Source organism: Eumetopias jubatus, unplaced genomic scaffold (genome assembly GCF_037043125.1).
Source record: "Eumetopias jubatus isolate StellerSeaLion01/CBP00866 unplaced genomic scaffold, mEumJub1_p1.0 scaffold_9, whole genome shotgun sequence".
Lineage (NCBI taxonomy): Eukaryota > Metazoa > Chordata > Mammalia > Carnivora > Otariidae > Eumetopias > Eumetopias jubatus.
This window is the reverse complement of record NW_028274815.1, coordinates 31,930,996-31,946,386: the sequence shown is the minus strand read 5'-3', so window position 1 is coordinate 31,946,386 and position 15,391 is coordinate 31,930,996. Positions and strand designations below refer to the sequence as shown.

The window sequence follows — 15,391 nt, the reverse complement described above, 5'->3', positions numbered from 1 at the left end:
CCTCTCCCAGTCCCCCTGCTTGGGGGGGGGGGTCCCCTCTCTCGCTGTGTCTCTCTCTGTCAAATAAATAAAATCTTAAAAAAAAAAAAGTGTGGTTGCAGGGGGAGCCTGGGTGGCTCAGTTAGGCATCTGACTCTCAATCTCGGCTCAGGTCATGATCCCAGGGTTGTGAGATCAAGCCCTGTGTCAGGCTCCGTGCTGGGCGTGGAGCCTGCTTAGGATTCTCCTTCTCCCTCCCCTTCTGCACCCCACCTCCCAAAAAAGTATGGTTGCAGAAGATGAGCAGGTATTGATAAGGAGCAACGTTGAACTGAATAAAGGCTTTGAAGGCATAAAATAGATTAAAAAAATACATAAATGCTATGTTAGTAACTTGGCTAAAGGTTTCCTTATCATGACTGGGAGAACATGACTGGGAGAAGAGAACCCCGTGGACCTGTGATTCACACAGACCTGAGTGTCGTGACCTCTGTCATACAGTGTGACCTTGGGCACAACACCACTGAGAAGCCAGGCTGGAGCTTTACCTGATTGACGGCATCAGGCCAGTTCTGGGTCTCGAGACAGAAACCAGAATGCTTGGGATAGACTGCGCCGCCCTTGCCCTTCAGCGCGCCATCCAGGAAGTTGCCTGTGTAAAACTGGACCCCAGGCTGGGTGGTGTACACCTCCAGTAGCCGCCCGCTTCCAGCATGCCGGACCCTGGGGGTAAAGCAGACCACATCGGTACATTGGTACGGGACACAGAAGCCGGCAGGGACAGGGCGAAGCTGGGAAGCAGCCTCTGAGACAGTAAGCAGGCCCAGCCACAGAGCAGGGACAGATTCACGGAGACAAAGATGAGGAGAGCATGATGGGAAATTCTCGTAGTCTCCTGGGTGAGGCGTGAGCAGGTGGTTCTGAGGATCCTCCAATGGCCACTTCTCACTGTGATCTTGGCTTCTCTGAGGAAGGCTCACCCCAGCCAGATGTGTGTGTGTGTGTGTGTGTGTGTGTGTGTGTGTGTGTGTGTGTGTGTGTGTGTGTGTGTGTCGGGGGCAGCCAGGTTGAAGAGACACAGTTTTCAGGTTCTGGAGGGGCTGAGATTCTTTCTCATAAAAGAGTTGGAGCTCTCTGCTCGGCCTGGCAAAGCCACCAGCTTTGTCTTGAAAGAGAAGAGATGCTTTTCTAAATTAAACCATCCCCCTTCCCTGGGGCTCGAGCAGGCGGCGCTTTTCAGTCAGATCTCCCCTGAGAACAGATGTACTGTCAGTTTTTGCTAGATTCGCTGTTTCCTTTAAAAAAACAAACAAAAGAACCCCCCCAAAAAACAGGCCTCTACAGAGGTGAGAATACCTACCCGCTCCCATACTTGGTGTTGAAGGGATATGGATAAAGAAAAGCCTCAGTCTTCTCCTCTTACTGAGAGGTAAAACATCCCAGCAATGTATGGTCAATGAAGAGGTTCAGGGAAAGATGTTTGGGAAGAGGAGGGTCAGGATCTGAAGAGTGGAGAGAGGCCGGAGAGTCTCCTCAAGGTGGGTGCAGGAGAGAGAGGAATGTGAGCGCTAGGCAAGAGGAGAATGGCAGAGTCCAGCCGGAAGAACACAGGGACTGGGGCTCTGAGGGGGAGAAGGCTTTTGAAGTTTCTCTTGGAGTTTGAATCACTTTCTCTGCTTTATTTCAAATCTATTTATTCTACAGACATTATTTGCTGGCGCCAAGCATGGTGTTAGGCACTAGGGCAGTGGAGCGGGGGGACTCAGGGAGACGAGACGGCACGAGGAGTCAGAATTTAGTGAGGAGGAGGGAGAGTGCACACAAATGCCGCTGAAACAAGGCTGCTGGTGCTGGTGGTGGGTGCTCCGGGGAGAAGGGCGACCTCTGACGCTCCATGGAAGTAGACAGAGCATGAATCACATGTGAACACAGTACAAAGGGCTCCAGAAGTTCAAGGAAAGCAGAGGTGACTTCAGTCTGGAGGAATCAGGCCTTCTAAAAACAGTGGGCCTTAACAGGCACAGATGGGGAGCGAGGGAGCGAAGAGAAACAGGCTGCCAGGTGGGCGCACAGGGCTAATGGCCCGGTGGGGGAGGGGGAGAGAAGTTCCGGGGGTGGGGGGGGCGGCTCCGTGGAAGAGGAGCTTTGAAAAGAGAGGGGATGTGTATGCGGTCCCTGCAGCAGAGTGAATGCTACTGATACGGCCAGAGAAAAAGCTCCTCATATAGGACGTGGCATCTCTTCTTCCCCACAGAGGCAGCAACTGAAGAGGACCTACCATGCACAAAAGTGCTTTTCTTTAGATCCCTTCAGACAGAAATTGTGGTCGAAGCCGTTGAGATGGAAGTCCTGCAGGTGCTTCCCAAGCTCGACTGGCTTCCGCAGGTCAAAGGCAGTTCCTTGTACTGGAGCGACTTCTCCTGGTGGGAAGAGGCAGATAAAAAGGCAGCAGGCTGGAGCACTCTGGTCAGGCTTTCTTGAAAGAGGAGAGGGATTCTACTCCAGAGCTTTACACCGTGATCCAGTTTAGTCTCTGTCTTTATTTAAAAAAAATTTTTTTGTTTTCCTAATTTGAGCATAGTTAACACACAATATTGCGTTAGTTTTAGGTGTGCAACGTAGTGATTCTACCTTGTGCCGTGCTCTCCATGAGAGGGGTCCCCGTCTGTCACCAGGCAACTCTATTACAATACCACTGCCTAGATTCCTCGTGCTGTGCCTTTTATTCCTGTGACTTACTCATTCCACAGCCGGAAGCCCGGTTTAGTTTCTTTAAAAGTCTTCTTTTGTTCTAGAATAGTATCACATATTTAAAGGTGGACACAAATGCTAGTTAGTTAATATACTCTTCTAGGGTTAGAACTACTTTTGCCGGGGCGCCTGGGTGACTCAGTCATTAAGCGTCTGCCTTCGGCTCAGGTCATGGTCCCAGGGTCCTGGGATCGAGCCCCGCGTCGGGCTCCCTGCTCGGCGGGAAGCCTGCTGCTCCCTCTCCCACTCCCCCTGCTTGTGTTCCCTCTCTCGCTGTGTCTCTCTCTGTCAAATAAGTAAATAAATCTTAAAAGAAAAAAAAAACTACTTTTGCCTTTCATGTGGTCAGATGGAGATGTTATAGGAACTTGGTTTCTGTGCTATTTTTAGAGGAGAGAGAGGTAGCATGCAAAGTGGGTCTGAAGTCTTAGGAGGCTGAGAAAACTCAGGAACTTGTAACTTACCACTAAAAGATTTAAACAAGTAAAAGGAGAACCAACTTTAGCTGTTCAAAACGTTGAGTTCTGCTTTTGTGTGTTCCTAAATACTAAGAGGAAACACGAATCTATCTTTGGGCGAAAGATAGCAACCTTTTCTTAAACTCGGAGCTCCTGTTCAGAAACAGGGTCTTCCTGGTATGTGAGGACTGGAGTCTGTGAGTTCACACAGAGCTGCGGGGATGCCTGGGGTCCAAAGCACCCAAGGGGGACCCAGAGGCCTGGCCAATACCATCCTAGCGTCCGATGCCCACTATTTGACCAAGGGAGTTTGGGAAGCACACAGAAGAATCCTTCTCTTACCAGAGTCAGCTCTAGGAAAAAATAAGTAGCATCCTTTTTGAAAACACCCTTTAAAACCATCTATTTCCTTTGCCTGGTTCTGCTTGTATGAAAAAGAATTTTTGAATGGGTAATATTTGCACATGTCATCAATTTATTTATTTATTATTTATTTTTAAAAGGTTTTATTTACATGAGAGAGAGAGTGCGAGAGAGAGAGAGAGAGAGAGAGCATGAGAGGGGCGGGGGTCAGAGGGAGAAGCAGACTCCCCGCTGAATGGGGAGTCCGAGGCAGGACTCCATCCTGGGACCCCGGGATCATGACCTGAGCCAAAGGCAGACGCTCAACTGACTGAGCCACCCAGGTGCTCACATGTAATCAATTTAAAAGGTAACAAACGTAAAAGATACAAAATACTATAAATCAAAACAATCTCTCTCATCTTTGCTCCCCACAGATCCAATTTCCTTCAACAGAAGCAACCGCTGTTGCTTGTTCCTGACCCAGCCTTCCAGAGATGTTACAAAGATATCGAAGTATGTAAACACAGACCCATGCACACACACACACAAAGATAGAGCCTATTTCCACCTTGATCTTTTTATTCAATTTGTCTTGGAGGTTGTTGCTAAATTTATTCCTATGTATTTCATTGGACAACTCTATATGGACTCATATTTCTATTTTTTCTATGATAATCTGCCGATTTAAAATTTCTTTTCTGGTGTCATAATTGCAAATTTATATTTTTCTAGAAACATATGCATTCCATCTATATTACTCTCACTTATTTGTAGAGTTGAGGAAGACAGTAACTTATGATCCTTTCAATTTCATCTGTCTGTGGTTATTGGCCTGTGCTCATTTCTAACTGTGCATTGAATAGGTTAGCTAATGCTTTATCTATTTTATTTTTCCCCCCTCCAATGAAGCAGCTCTTGGATTTATGTATTAGTACTACATTTTTCCTCCTCTTTTCAAAATAATAATTTCTGCTTTTATTTGTATTAATTTTTCTTTTGTTTTCTTGGGTTTATTTTGCTATTTTTCAAATATCTTGCATTAGATGCCTAATTAATTTATTTTCACATTTTTTGGATTAATATAAGTATTTAGTGCTACAATGTTCTTCTGAGCAATAGGCTTTATGACGCATATAGGAATTTCAGTTATATATAATTGTAACATGCTATTTCCATTTATTATATATTCCAATATATATTATGTATATATTTCCATTATATGTAATTATGATTTATTATTTACTTATTTTCTAAATGTTACTAGTTTTGGGGTTTGAATTCCCTTTTGATCCAAGAATTAGAAAGAGTTAAAACATTTCTAGGTCAGTATTGGCTGTCTTACTCCTATTTTGTGAGACTACCTGAGGTTTTCTTTATGGTCTCAGATATGGTGAACTCTCATTGTAAATTGCATCCTTTATCATTACAAGGTTCCCTCCTTTATGTAATTCAATGCTTTCTGTCCTGAAATCAGCCTTTACTGATATCAAGATTGAGACTCCTGCCACTTTGGCTTTCATTTGCTTGGTTTGCTTTGAAATCTATTTTTAACCTTTCTGTACGACTTGGTTGCACACAGCATTCTGACGGGTTTTGCTTTGTGATTCAATCTGAGAGACTTTGTTTAGTAGAGGTATTTTATGGCATTACTATGACATATGTATGTTCTACGTATTCTTAGTTCTATCGTTACATTTTATGGTGTGCTTTCCGTGTTTATGAATTTTTGTTGTTGCTTGCTTTTTAAAATCTTTTACTATATGGTCTGTGTGTGTGTGTGTGTGTCTTTTAAGTTTGAAAGCTAGTAATTTTGTTTTAGTGGTTACATCTGTATATAAGTAACTTCAATATAATATACTTAATCCTCTGTTTCTCAGAATCTGCTAAGCTTTTCCTTTCTTACCCTTTCTCCTTTCTCTTTGCTACCAGACTTGGGTTTCTGATGCTTTCAGCTGTTACGAAGCCTAATAAAGGCACTCTTGTTTCCCAGTAGATGGTGCTAGGGACACAATATAAAGAGCTTGCTTTATAAACATCCACCTCTGAATTCAGAGTCAGCCCTCTAAAACCTGATCAGTTCTAGGAGAATGAAGAGTTGAAGTTTTGGGATCCCTCAGGCCAAAGGCCAAATCTTGGATGGAAATGACCCACCTGGGTGCTACTGTCTTGTGAAGTCTGGGTGACCAACCACCTCCCACACTGATTTTTAAAAAGGTAAAGTGTTTCCTTATGAAACAATTAGTCTGGGAAAAAGCAGCAGCTGTTTTCATGGGCTTAAGAAGATTTTTGTCTTACCAACCCATATTCAGAGTATCAATTTACGTTATGCTTTTTTCCCTAACCTTATATGGTATTCACAATATTTAGTTCCTTAAAGTCATGCTTGACTCAAACTCTGACCCTTATGACAGTTCCAATGTAATATTGCACAAGTCAGTCAAGATTACTTATTTCTCTTGACTTTAAGGTAAAAAGAAAGTCATGGAATTTTCATGAAGGAGGGAGCCAGGGCATATTTCAGGTCTGTTTACCTGATACTGAGCAATCTACAAATCAAGGTTTATATTAACTTTTCTCTTTGTAAAATGAAGCTATTATTTGCTGCCTTATATACATTATATGGAAATATTTGATAAATGATAAATGGTTTCTGGAGGGTTGCATAAATAAACAGGCCAAATTTCAGGATAACATATGTAACACAAAGGAGAGCCTAGAGGGGGTAAGACTTCAGAATGGCAGAGAAGCCCTGACTTAAAAATGAGAAACTTGGGATAATTCCAAAATGAGATGTTAGCTAAATGAGAAGAAAAAAAGAGAGAGGGTTCCAATCTACCTTGTTCCAGCCTCATGCCCTGACACATGTACCTAATCATCAGGCAGATGGAAAACTTGGAATTGGTCCCCCAGATTCACTATGTCTTTGGGCCCTTTCTCATAACTGGAATGTCCTCTCTGTGCCTACCTCCAGCACACCCTGGCAGAGTTGTTTAAGAATACTTACTCTCCAATGCCATTTCCTCTGTGAAGGACAGTAACCACCACAGCTAGAACTAATCTCCTTTTCTACTTGGTTCCTACCACACTTTGAACATTCTTTCTTTGTTTTTTTTTTTTTAAGATTTTATGTATTTTTTTTGAGAGAAAGAATGAGAGAGAGAGCACATGAGAGGGGGGAGGGTCAGAGGGAGAAGCAGACTCCCCGCCGAGCAGGGAGCCCGATGTGGGACTCGATCCCGGGACTCCAGGATCATGACCCGAGCCGAAGGCAGTCGCCTAACCAACTGAGCCACCCAGGCGCCCGACATACTTTCTTCAAAACATTGATCACATTAGGCATAATTATAGGATTATATCAAGCTCCTAGAGGGCAGGGATTGTGTCCTTTTTACCTTTGTACCCTCTGAGCATGAAGCGAGCCTTTACTCGATTGAAAAACTGATGGATGTATGAAGTAGAGGCAGAAAAAACAGGGGCAACTGTGAATGTTGCTACATCCTCTGGCAAAGTCAGAATGAAAGATCTAGAAAGTACCTTAAGAATTACCTCATCCAGTCCTCTCGCTTTGCAGATGATAAGATTGGGAACCAGAGAGCTAAAGGGACTTGCCCACGGTGACACATCTTCACAGTGTCAAAGTCTCCAGGCTCCTCACCCTGGAGTGACTTGGGTACAGTGCCTTCTACTGCCAACCCTCCAAGTGATTTTTCAAATAATTTGGAAAATCAATGTGCTGTTCTAATTTTGGTCTCTCTGCATATGTGACTTTGTACTTTGGTGCTAAGAATAGAAGATGTCAAAATCACTCTCTCAGCAATGCTGAGTGTACAGAAAATGAGGCGGAAATGGAAAGGGTGCCCTCAGAGGGGATGTCGCATCACCAGACTGCAGTTTTGAAGCCACCAGAAAGCTGGGGTGTTGGCAGAGAGAAGTTGTTTTCTGAAGGGGATTTCTTAATGCTCCTGCAGGTTGGCTGGCTGTGCATTAAGGTCTGAGCAGCAATGCCATAATGCCTGGCAGATGGTGGGCTCTGACCCAAAGATACAGGGTTACAGCTCTGGGGCAGGTGAACAGCCTGAGGTGGCATTTCCACATCCCCATATCAAGGAAAGCTTGACTGCTGGCTCCACGGCAGACTCATTTGAGGTTACTGTCATGAATTTAGAATGAGACTGGTCCCTGCATGGTGGCAGCTGTGGACGGCATGGCGGGTTGGGTTTGTTAGGAGAATACACAAAAGAGGGAGGGGGGTGGGGGGGAGAGCACATGCAAAGGGGTGAATCTAATGATGGACTTCTGATTTAAGTAGGTGGGGAGCGAGCTCGTGAGCAAGCAAGGGGCAGTGAAAGGGTGGTAGGATCAAGGGACTATAGGTTTGTGTGGCATCAAAGAATTGTTGGGGCTGAAAAAGACATCTTAAATAGGGATTATAGACGGCTACAATAAGAGGTGATGACAAAGTCAAGGGTATGACCCAATGACCATGGGATTGAGTTGGGGGACAAGGTTGGGGGACAAGATCATTGGAAGAGAGGATGTCAAGAAGAAGCTGAGAGGCCAGTATCATCAGTATGGATAATGAAATAATTAGGGACTATGACAAGAGTGGTGTTGGAATGACTGAGCCAGGGATGAGCTGATATCTATAGCCAACCTCAACAGATGTGTCACTCTGGCAACTACAGCTGCCCCATCCTTGCAAGAAGATGATGTAGACCTGTTAATTGGAAACAGGACTCTCTAACATTCTAGATCTCTCTCACAAGGTGTTAAATCTTCTTTTTCCTATTTCCATTCCTGACAGAGTTATAATGACCTGCCTTCTGGCAGCAAAGGAAAAACTCACTGCCTTCATGAAATCCATCTGCCTTCATTCATATCTCTCTTCTCACATAAGGGGTTCTTATATGTGTTCTATTATATGGACTTTGGCCTTTTCCCCATGACTGCTTGTGGCAGATTCCACTTTTCAAAGATGGCCACACCGGTATGTATCCCATTCCACAGGCTCTACTTACAATGTGATGGTGACACTCCTTCACTGAGAGGTAGAGTCTTTGTTCCCCACCTTAAACAGGGAAGGACCCCTGTAACTGCTTCGACCAATAGAATATGGCACAGATGATGCTATGTGATTTCTGAGGTCAGGTTATAAATACAAAATGGTCTTGGCTTGGCCCTTGCTCTCCAGGTTATTTCCCCTTGGAAGCCAGCCGCCATGTTGTAAGGAAGCTCAAGTCACATTGAAAGGCCATCTGTGGGGTGTTCTGGCTGATAGCCCTAGCCAGTAGCCAGCATACAAGTAAATGAGCCCCAGACATCACATGCAGACATAAGCTATGCCCTGTCTAAATTCCTGACCACAGAAACAACAAAAAATAATACATGAAGTGTGGAGTAATTTATTATATAGCAATAGATGACTAGTATACTGCCTTAGGATGTTTTCACCTCTTGGCACTTGACTAGTCTTGACAGGAGGTTAATGCACCCCTCCCCTCCCTTTACTACATAGTCAGAAGTGTCTAATTTGTTCTACTTTAAGAACACTAATCCTTGTAATTACTTTTGGGTGGGGGAAAAACAAATACAAAGTTGTTAATTCACGCATTTTTGAGCAGCTTTTATGTACCAGGCATGAAACTGGCCTCAGAGAGCCTAGAATCTGGTGAAGGAGACAGATAAAAAAATATTAACACTGACAGGAGAGTGTGACAAAGGCCATGAGAGTGGCGGTCAGGGGGCTCTCGTGGAGGAGAAGCTGCCCCCAGTGCAGCTGTGGGGGTCAGGAAAGGCTTTCCAGAGGTGGTGACAGGAGCCCTAATCTTGAAGGATAAGTTGGGACTGGCTCAGTGGACAGGGTGCGGGTCCGAACAAGCACAGGAATGGACTCCTGTCCCCTGTGAAGTTGTATCTGGAGTGTAGGCAAGATGCATTTATATTACACATATCCTAGAGACTGCTCACTCTGACTTAATGTGGGGGGCAAACGACTTAAGAAACGGAGTGGAAGGTGAATTAGTCCTTTGACTAATCAAACACTGATCAAACACTGACTCCAGTGAAATGTTTTTTTGTAACATCTGGGCATGAACACTCTCCCGGTGTCTGACTGAGAAAATTCACCTGGGGTGAATTTTAATTCAATTCTTTTAATTTCTCATCATCAGAAATAGCTCTTTCCTCTGCCTGGTGGCCCTAGTTAGTACCTGACTCTCTGAGAAGATGAACAGATGGTCACTGCAAGAGTCACTGCATCTCCACATTCATTCATTTTTAGCCCCTTCCTGGCAGGTCCCCTTTCTTGCTCATCTTCACACAACCCAGTAACACAACTGCAGCCATAAAATCAGAGTCCCACCGGACAGTCCTCAGCAAAGTCTTATTTATAATAACAATTAAAAATTATTTTGGGAAAAGGGGAAAAAAAGAGAAAAGAAAATCTGGCATAGACTTTCTGGAAAAATTTGGATGAGTGGAGAAATTTTTTCCAAAAATTTTTTTCTCCCTTAAAAAAGAAATCTTAAAAAGAGAGAAATATTTTAAAAATTAAGTATATTATTTGAACATTATTTTCTATGATTTGTCCTATATTTTGGTTTACAAATCTATGTAAGACATCTTAGGATTTAGACAGACTTACTAACTGACCTTGGGCAAGTTTCTGTGCCTTTGTAAGATTCAATTTCTTTATAAAATAGAGCTAATATTGGTGTCTACCTAAAACAGATATTGTGAGGTTTGAGAGAATGATATGAAGGAACCTATCTCTAGGGCAGTACCTGGCACATAATGCTCTGTCTCTTTGTCACACTCTCTCTCTCTCTCTCTCTCTCTCTCTCCAGAAATAGAGAACAGAGAGAACAAAGAGAACACTTATTCATTACAGCATAAATCACTGATGCAAAAGGAAGGTACATTTCTGCCTCCAGGGAGCATTGCCATTTTCATTAAAAAAGGAATAAGGGTTTTTTTGGTTTAGTTTTGTTTTTTGAAGCTTCCTTCCTTAGTGATTTTTAAATCTAGAACTGTAGTTTTTAAACTGGCTTTGGAGTTTTGTACTCCTTTGAGAATATTGTAAAAATTAAGGGCTCACTCTCTAGGAAAATGCATACAAATGTAAAGAATGTTCTCAGAACCTCTGAAGGCCAGCCATGCATGACTGGTTAAGAATCCCTGATTTCCAGGCCGATGAATATGTTCTGCCAGACCACTACTTCTCACCAAGCAAGTTGCCCTCTCATGACCTGAGACTAAAATGCACATTTGGAATGTTGCAGTCACACAACCTTAGGGGTTTGGTCAAGAAAATGCAGTCTGGGGGTCTACTGGGAGACTCATCCTATAGGAATACGGCAAAGGCTTTTTGCACAATACATCAGGGCCTCCTTCTGGACTATCTACGATTCCTCCATATTCTTGCAGGATGTACAATAAACTAATATGTGAAATACGCAGGAACTTGTCTTAATCTGAGCAAATCAACAGCTTACAGAAATTGCAGGAAAGTGAAGCATCGGAGAAAGTGGAAATTGCCCCTAACAACAGCTCAGAAGATGGCGCTGATCAGGCAAACTGTGTCCCCCCAGGTTACAGTGGCGATCAGGAATCGAGATCACCAATGGCTGTTATCAACCTCCCAGGAGCAGCATCTTGCTCACTTGTTTGGCAGTCAAACTCAATAGATACTAGAATGGATTTTAAGAGTCAGGCAATCTGGACTTAAATTCTTTGCTGTAAAAATGTGTGGAGGTTGCTTAGCTTCTCTGAACCTTGCTTTCCTCATCTGTAAACCGGGGATAAGAAGAGTATCTACTTCATGGGATTATGAAAATTAAACAAGGTAAGGCCCATAAAATGCTCTGCATCCTACCCAGTGGGCAGAAGTACTCTGTTAACACAGCTGTTTTTATGGAACATGGCCAGGGGTGATAACACCATAGACTCTGGAGTTAGGGAGACTTGGCTCCAAATCCTGACTTCCTGAATTACTTACCTGCCTAGCTCGGTGCAGCTTAATTAACCTCTCCAGATGTCCGTTTCTTTGACTGAGGCATAACTGAAGCATTATAGCTCTTCCAAAAGGTAGTGAAATGAGCTAACGTGTGTATGTGCTTAGCTTAGTGGCTGGTACATATTCAACACTCAGAAATGGTGGTGATGGTGATGAAAACGGTAATAATAGTAGTTAATCCTTACAAAGCTCTTATGAAATGCCGGGAGCTGTTCTATGCACCTTACATGTAATACCTCATTTAATCTTCATGACCAATGAGGTAGGTCCAGTGGATTACCTTTACTTTACACATGAAGTTTGCAGAGGTTAAATAAATGATCCAGTGTCACAGAGCTGGATTTAAACCCAAGCAGTCAGGGTTTGAGTCCCTGCCTTTAGCTACTTTGTTTTCCTGAGGATGTGTCAAAATCAGCATTTAAGCATTCAAGGTCACACCAAGGGCTCACTAAGGTCAGAGGCATTTTTCATTTCCAGTGGAAGCTCCCTCACCTGTCCCCATCATTTTCATGGCATCCTGGGGCACCAACTGCCCAAGAGTAGGTGCATTGCTAGGGCCAGATGTTGATCTATGAGAATTAAGACTGGCTTCCCCAGATCCTCCTGGGTCCACCGGGCTCAGTCTGCCAATGGTCCTTCACGGCTCCAGCAGAAGAAGGACACCCTTCTGCCTGACCACACAGAGAGACAGTGTTCGGCGTTTGCTTGATGATTTCAAGAGGGGAACATGTTGGGGCAGAAACATCTTCCTGCATGCTTGTTCTGCGCTTCACAGTAACTTGGGCAGGCTCTAGCGACAGTGGCGTAATTAGGGAGCCCAGGTTCCTGGTAGACCCATGGCTTCCTGCTGTCCTCCAAGAGCCAGGAGGCTCCCACAGTCATGGGTCACGGAAGCCAAGAAGGGTGGTAACTGAAGAGAGCCAAACTGCATTAATGGCCCAGGGTCAGAGAATATAACCCGTACGGGGAGAGGGAAGAAATCAGTCCAGCCTTCCTGGTCAGTCGGCACAGTGGCACCCAGAAATGGCATTATGTGGGGGGTCTAGCCCCTCTGATCTCCATCATTGCTTCCCTTTCCTGCAAATCGCTCCAAATAAACCTACAATTTAAGTTTCAAAGCACGCCCCAGCCTCCCTTCCAAGGAGACTGGGGCCCCACGCTCTACCTACACAGAAATATTGACCACCACGACTGCTCAGCCTCCTGTGGTTTAGTCAGGACATAGAAGGGCTGTGGAGCCAGAAGGAAGGGAGCCTTGAAATGCAGAGCCAGCCTCCTAGGTCTCATTATCTGCAGGACGTGGTCAGTATCTTCCCCGGTACGTGTGTTCGGCAGACCCTGCATTCGACTCCGTCTTTGCAACTGGACCTACCTAGAGGGTCAGTTTCACAAACTATAAATTTAGGAGCTGCCCTCTGTTCTGGGAAGAACTCTGGAATGGAATGGAGTCCTGGAAGGCAAGAGGAAGCATGCTCACTAGGAGCCAAATACAGATATATTCAAATACAAATCGTCCCCAGGCTAACCCCTCGGCTTCTCTGGGTTACAAAGCTGCTGGCTCGGAGCTTCGGGAGAGGGAGCACCTGGGCTTCAGTGAGCAGAATCTGCAGGGAGCTGTCACATGGCCTCTGATCTGTGGATGATCTAGAGGGAGAGAGAGAAGGTATTCTTCTCAAATTAGGACGGACAGCGTGAAGCTAGGAGGCAGATGCGCTTGGGATAACAGAACCAGGAATCCAAAAGACAGTGCAAAGCGGGGGTAAAGCACTGGTTATATGATGAAATTTTCGAATAATGGCAAAGGATACGGTCCTGCACTTGTGTCCAAAAAAGCCAAAAACCAAAAAGCAAAGGACACTGCCTCACTTTACATTGTAACTCCAACCCTGGGCACGAAAAATAATCTTTGGAGGTTCCATCTCCTTCCTTGTAAAATTGGGACGATTAATTAAAACAGTTATTGTGGGCAAAGTGCTTAGCACAGGGAGGATGATGATAATCATGACGGTGATAACTAACAATGACACGTTCTTCATTCAGTGCTTCACACCTAGGCAGTCTGGTTCTAGAGCCTGTGTTCTCAGCTATCATGTTCTACTAATTCTCATAAACGTTAAGTCTAATGACTACAATTATTACTGACTAGGGAGATGTAAGCTGAGCTGCAGCATATGTGAAAATGACTTCAAGGATGTGGTTGGCAGTAAGTTCGACAGGAGTCACATCAAGAGTGTAATGAGGTGGTAGACAGTTCTTGATAACTTTGTGCAGTGCGGGCATCCCAGATGGAGAGGCCTAGACACACAGAAGCAGAATCAGAGGACAATGACCAGAATGGTCAACTCAGGGCAGAAGAAGAACAGCTCTTCCTGGAAAAAGAAATGACTTGGGGGCACCAGCACAACTACCTTTCAAGGCTTGAGCCAAGAAGCGGGCAAAATGGGGCTGGCTCTAGATCCCAGCTCAATTTCTGCAAGGCTTTCTGTCTGACGTGCTGACCATCCTGACCTGGAGGCACCTGAGTGCCTGTGGAGCCCCCAGTCTGGGATTCAACTTTTCTGACTGTGACCTTCCAAGGCTGTAGATCCATTGGCCCACGTGATAAACAGAATGAAGCAGGCTGTTCCCTTTAGGGACACACTGTGACATCTAGTTATTTCCCTCCTCTCTTTAAAATCAAATTGTTAGCTTGTCTTATCTAGGGAGGCCATAGGCTGAGAGCAGCTCTTTGTAGAAAGACCGATAGAGAGGCCCAGAAGTGGGAGAATGAAGAGTTGAAGGGGGGGAGGGGAGCTCAGAGCTCAGCAGGAGGACAGCAGGGTTGTTGGGGAGGGAAGCAAAAAGGGAAGGGCAGGTGCCCAAAAAAGGAAAAAGTAACAAACTTGAGGCCAGCCAGAGCTTTTTTGCACTTTTTATGGGGCTAGAGAAAGGGTGGACCCAGGACCACCACCTGGGGCTTTTTAGAAACCCGACCCAGAGGCTCTCCCTCAGACCAACCGAGTCAGAATCTGCATATTAACAAGCTCCCCAGGTGATCTCTGTGCACACTAAAGGTGAAAGGCATTGATGTGGAGACCATCTAAGGGAGACCCAGGCTCAGATGTGTCCTGCATTCATCTCAGAAAGAAAAAAGGGGGGGTGGGGAGGAAAGCTGGGGCAACGGCAAGAGAGGGGAGTCTGGTCTCCATGGGGACGGCCCAGCCGTGCTTCCAGCCCAGCTGCTCCAATTCTGTCCGTTTCTTTATCTAGTCAGGTTCAGAAGTCAGTCCCATTTGCATAAGGAAGCCAGCAGTAATGGGGCTCATGGGCACAGGTACTCATCTGACATCTAATTAAGCCATCTTGGTATATCATCTCTAGAATGCCTGCTATTATTTTAAGAAACAACATAAAGAGAATGATAATTAAAAGTAACACCCTGGGTGGGAATTTTGTCTTCATTCCAGTGGTTGGCAAGTAAAGCACCCTGGGATTTTTTTTTTTTTTTTTTAGGTAACATTTCTATAAATTTTCATAGATCACACAACCTCAAAGCTTGTCTCTGCTGCAGTTTTCCCCCTTCCCTCCGCCGAAGCTTTGGGTTTGTGGCTTTATTCTACTGCTGTTTTCTTTCTTTCTTTCTTTCTTTTCTTTTCACTGAGCATTTTCTGATTTTACTTTGACTAGCAATGGGGGGAGGGTATTGCTTCTGGATATTACATGCCATCCGAAGCATAAAATTCTAAACCCAGTTACATGTTGTTTTCAGGTGAGAAGGCAATTTTACACTTCACAGTTTGTCCCACACGAGGCATTTTCATGCAGAGAATTTTTCCATCCTAGACTCACATCAAGATGGCACCCA

At 44.6% G+C, this 15,391-nt stretch overlaps 1 protein-coding gene across 1 annotated transcript in view; it reads right to left on the bottom strand.

Annotated features, from left to right (window-relative positions):
- Positions 1–15,391, bottom strand: part of GALM (galactose mutarotase) — a 50,996-nt gene that overhangs the window by 1,611 nt on the left and 33,994 nt on the right. The window contains exons 5-6 of the mRNA XM_028117137.2: positions 2,258–2,399; positions 528–702 (exon numbers count right to left, since the gene is read on the bottom strand). Coding sequence (XP_027972938.1) covers positions 528–702; positions 2,258–2,399 — 317 coding nt within the window. The remainder of the gene's footprint in view (positions 1–527; positions 703–2,257; positions 2,400–15,391) is intronic.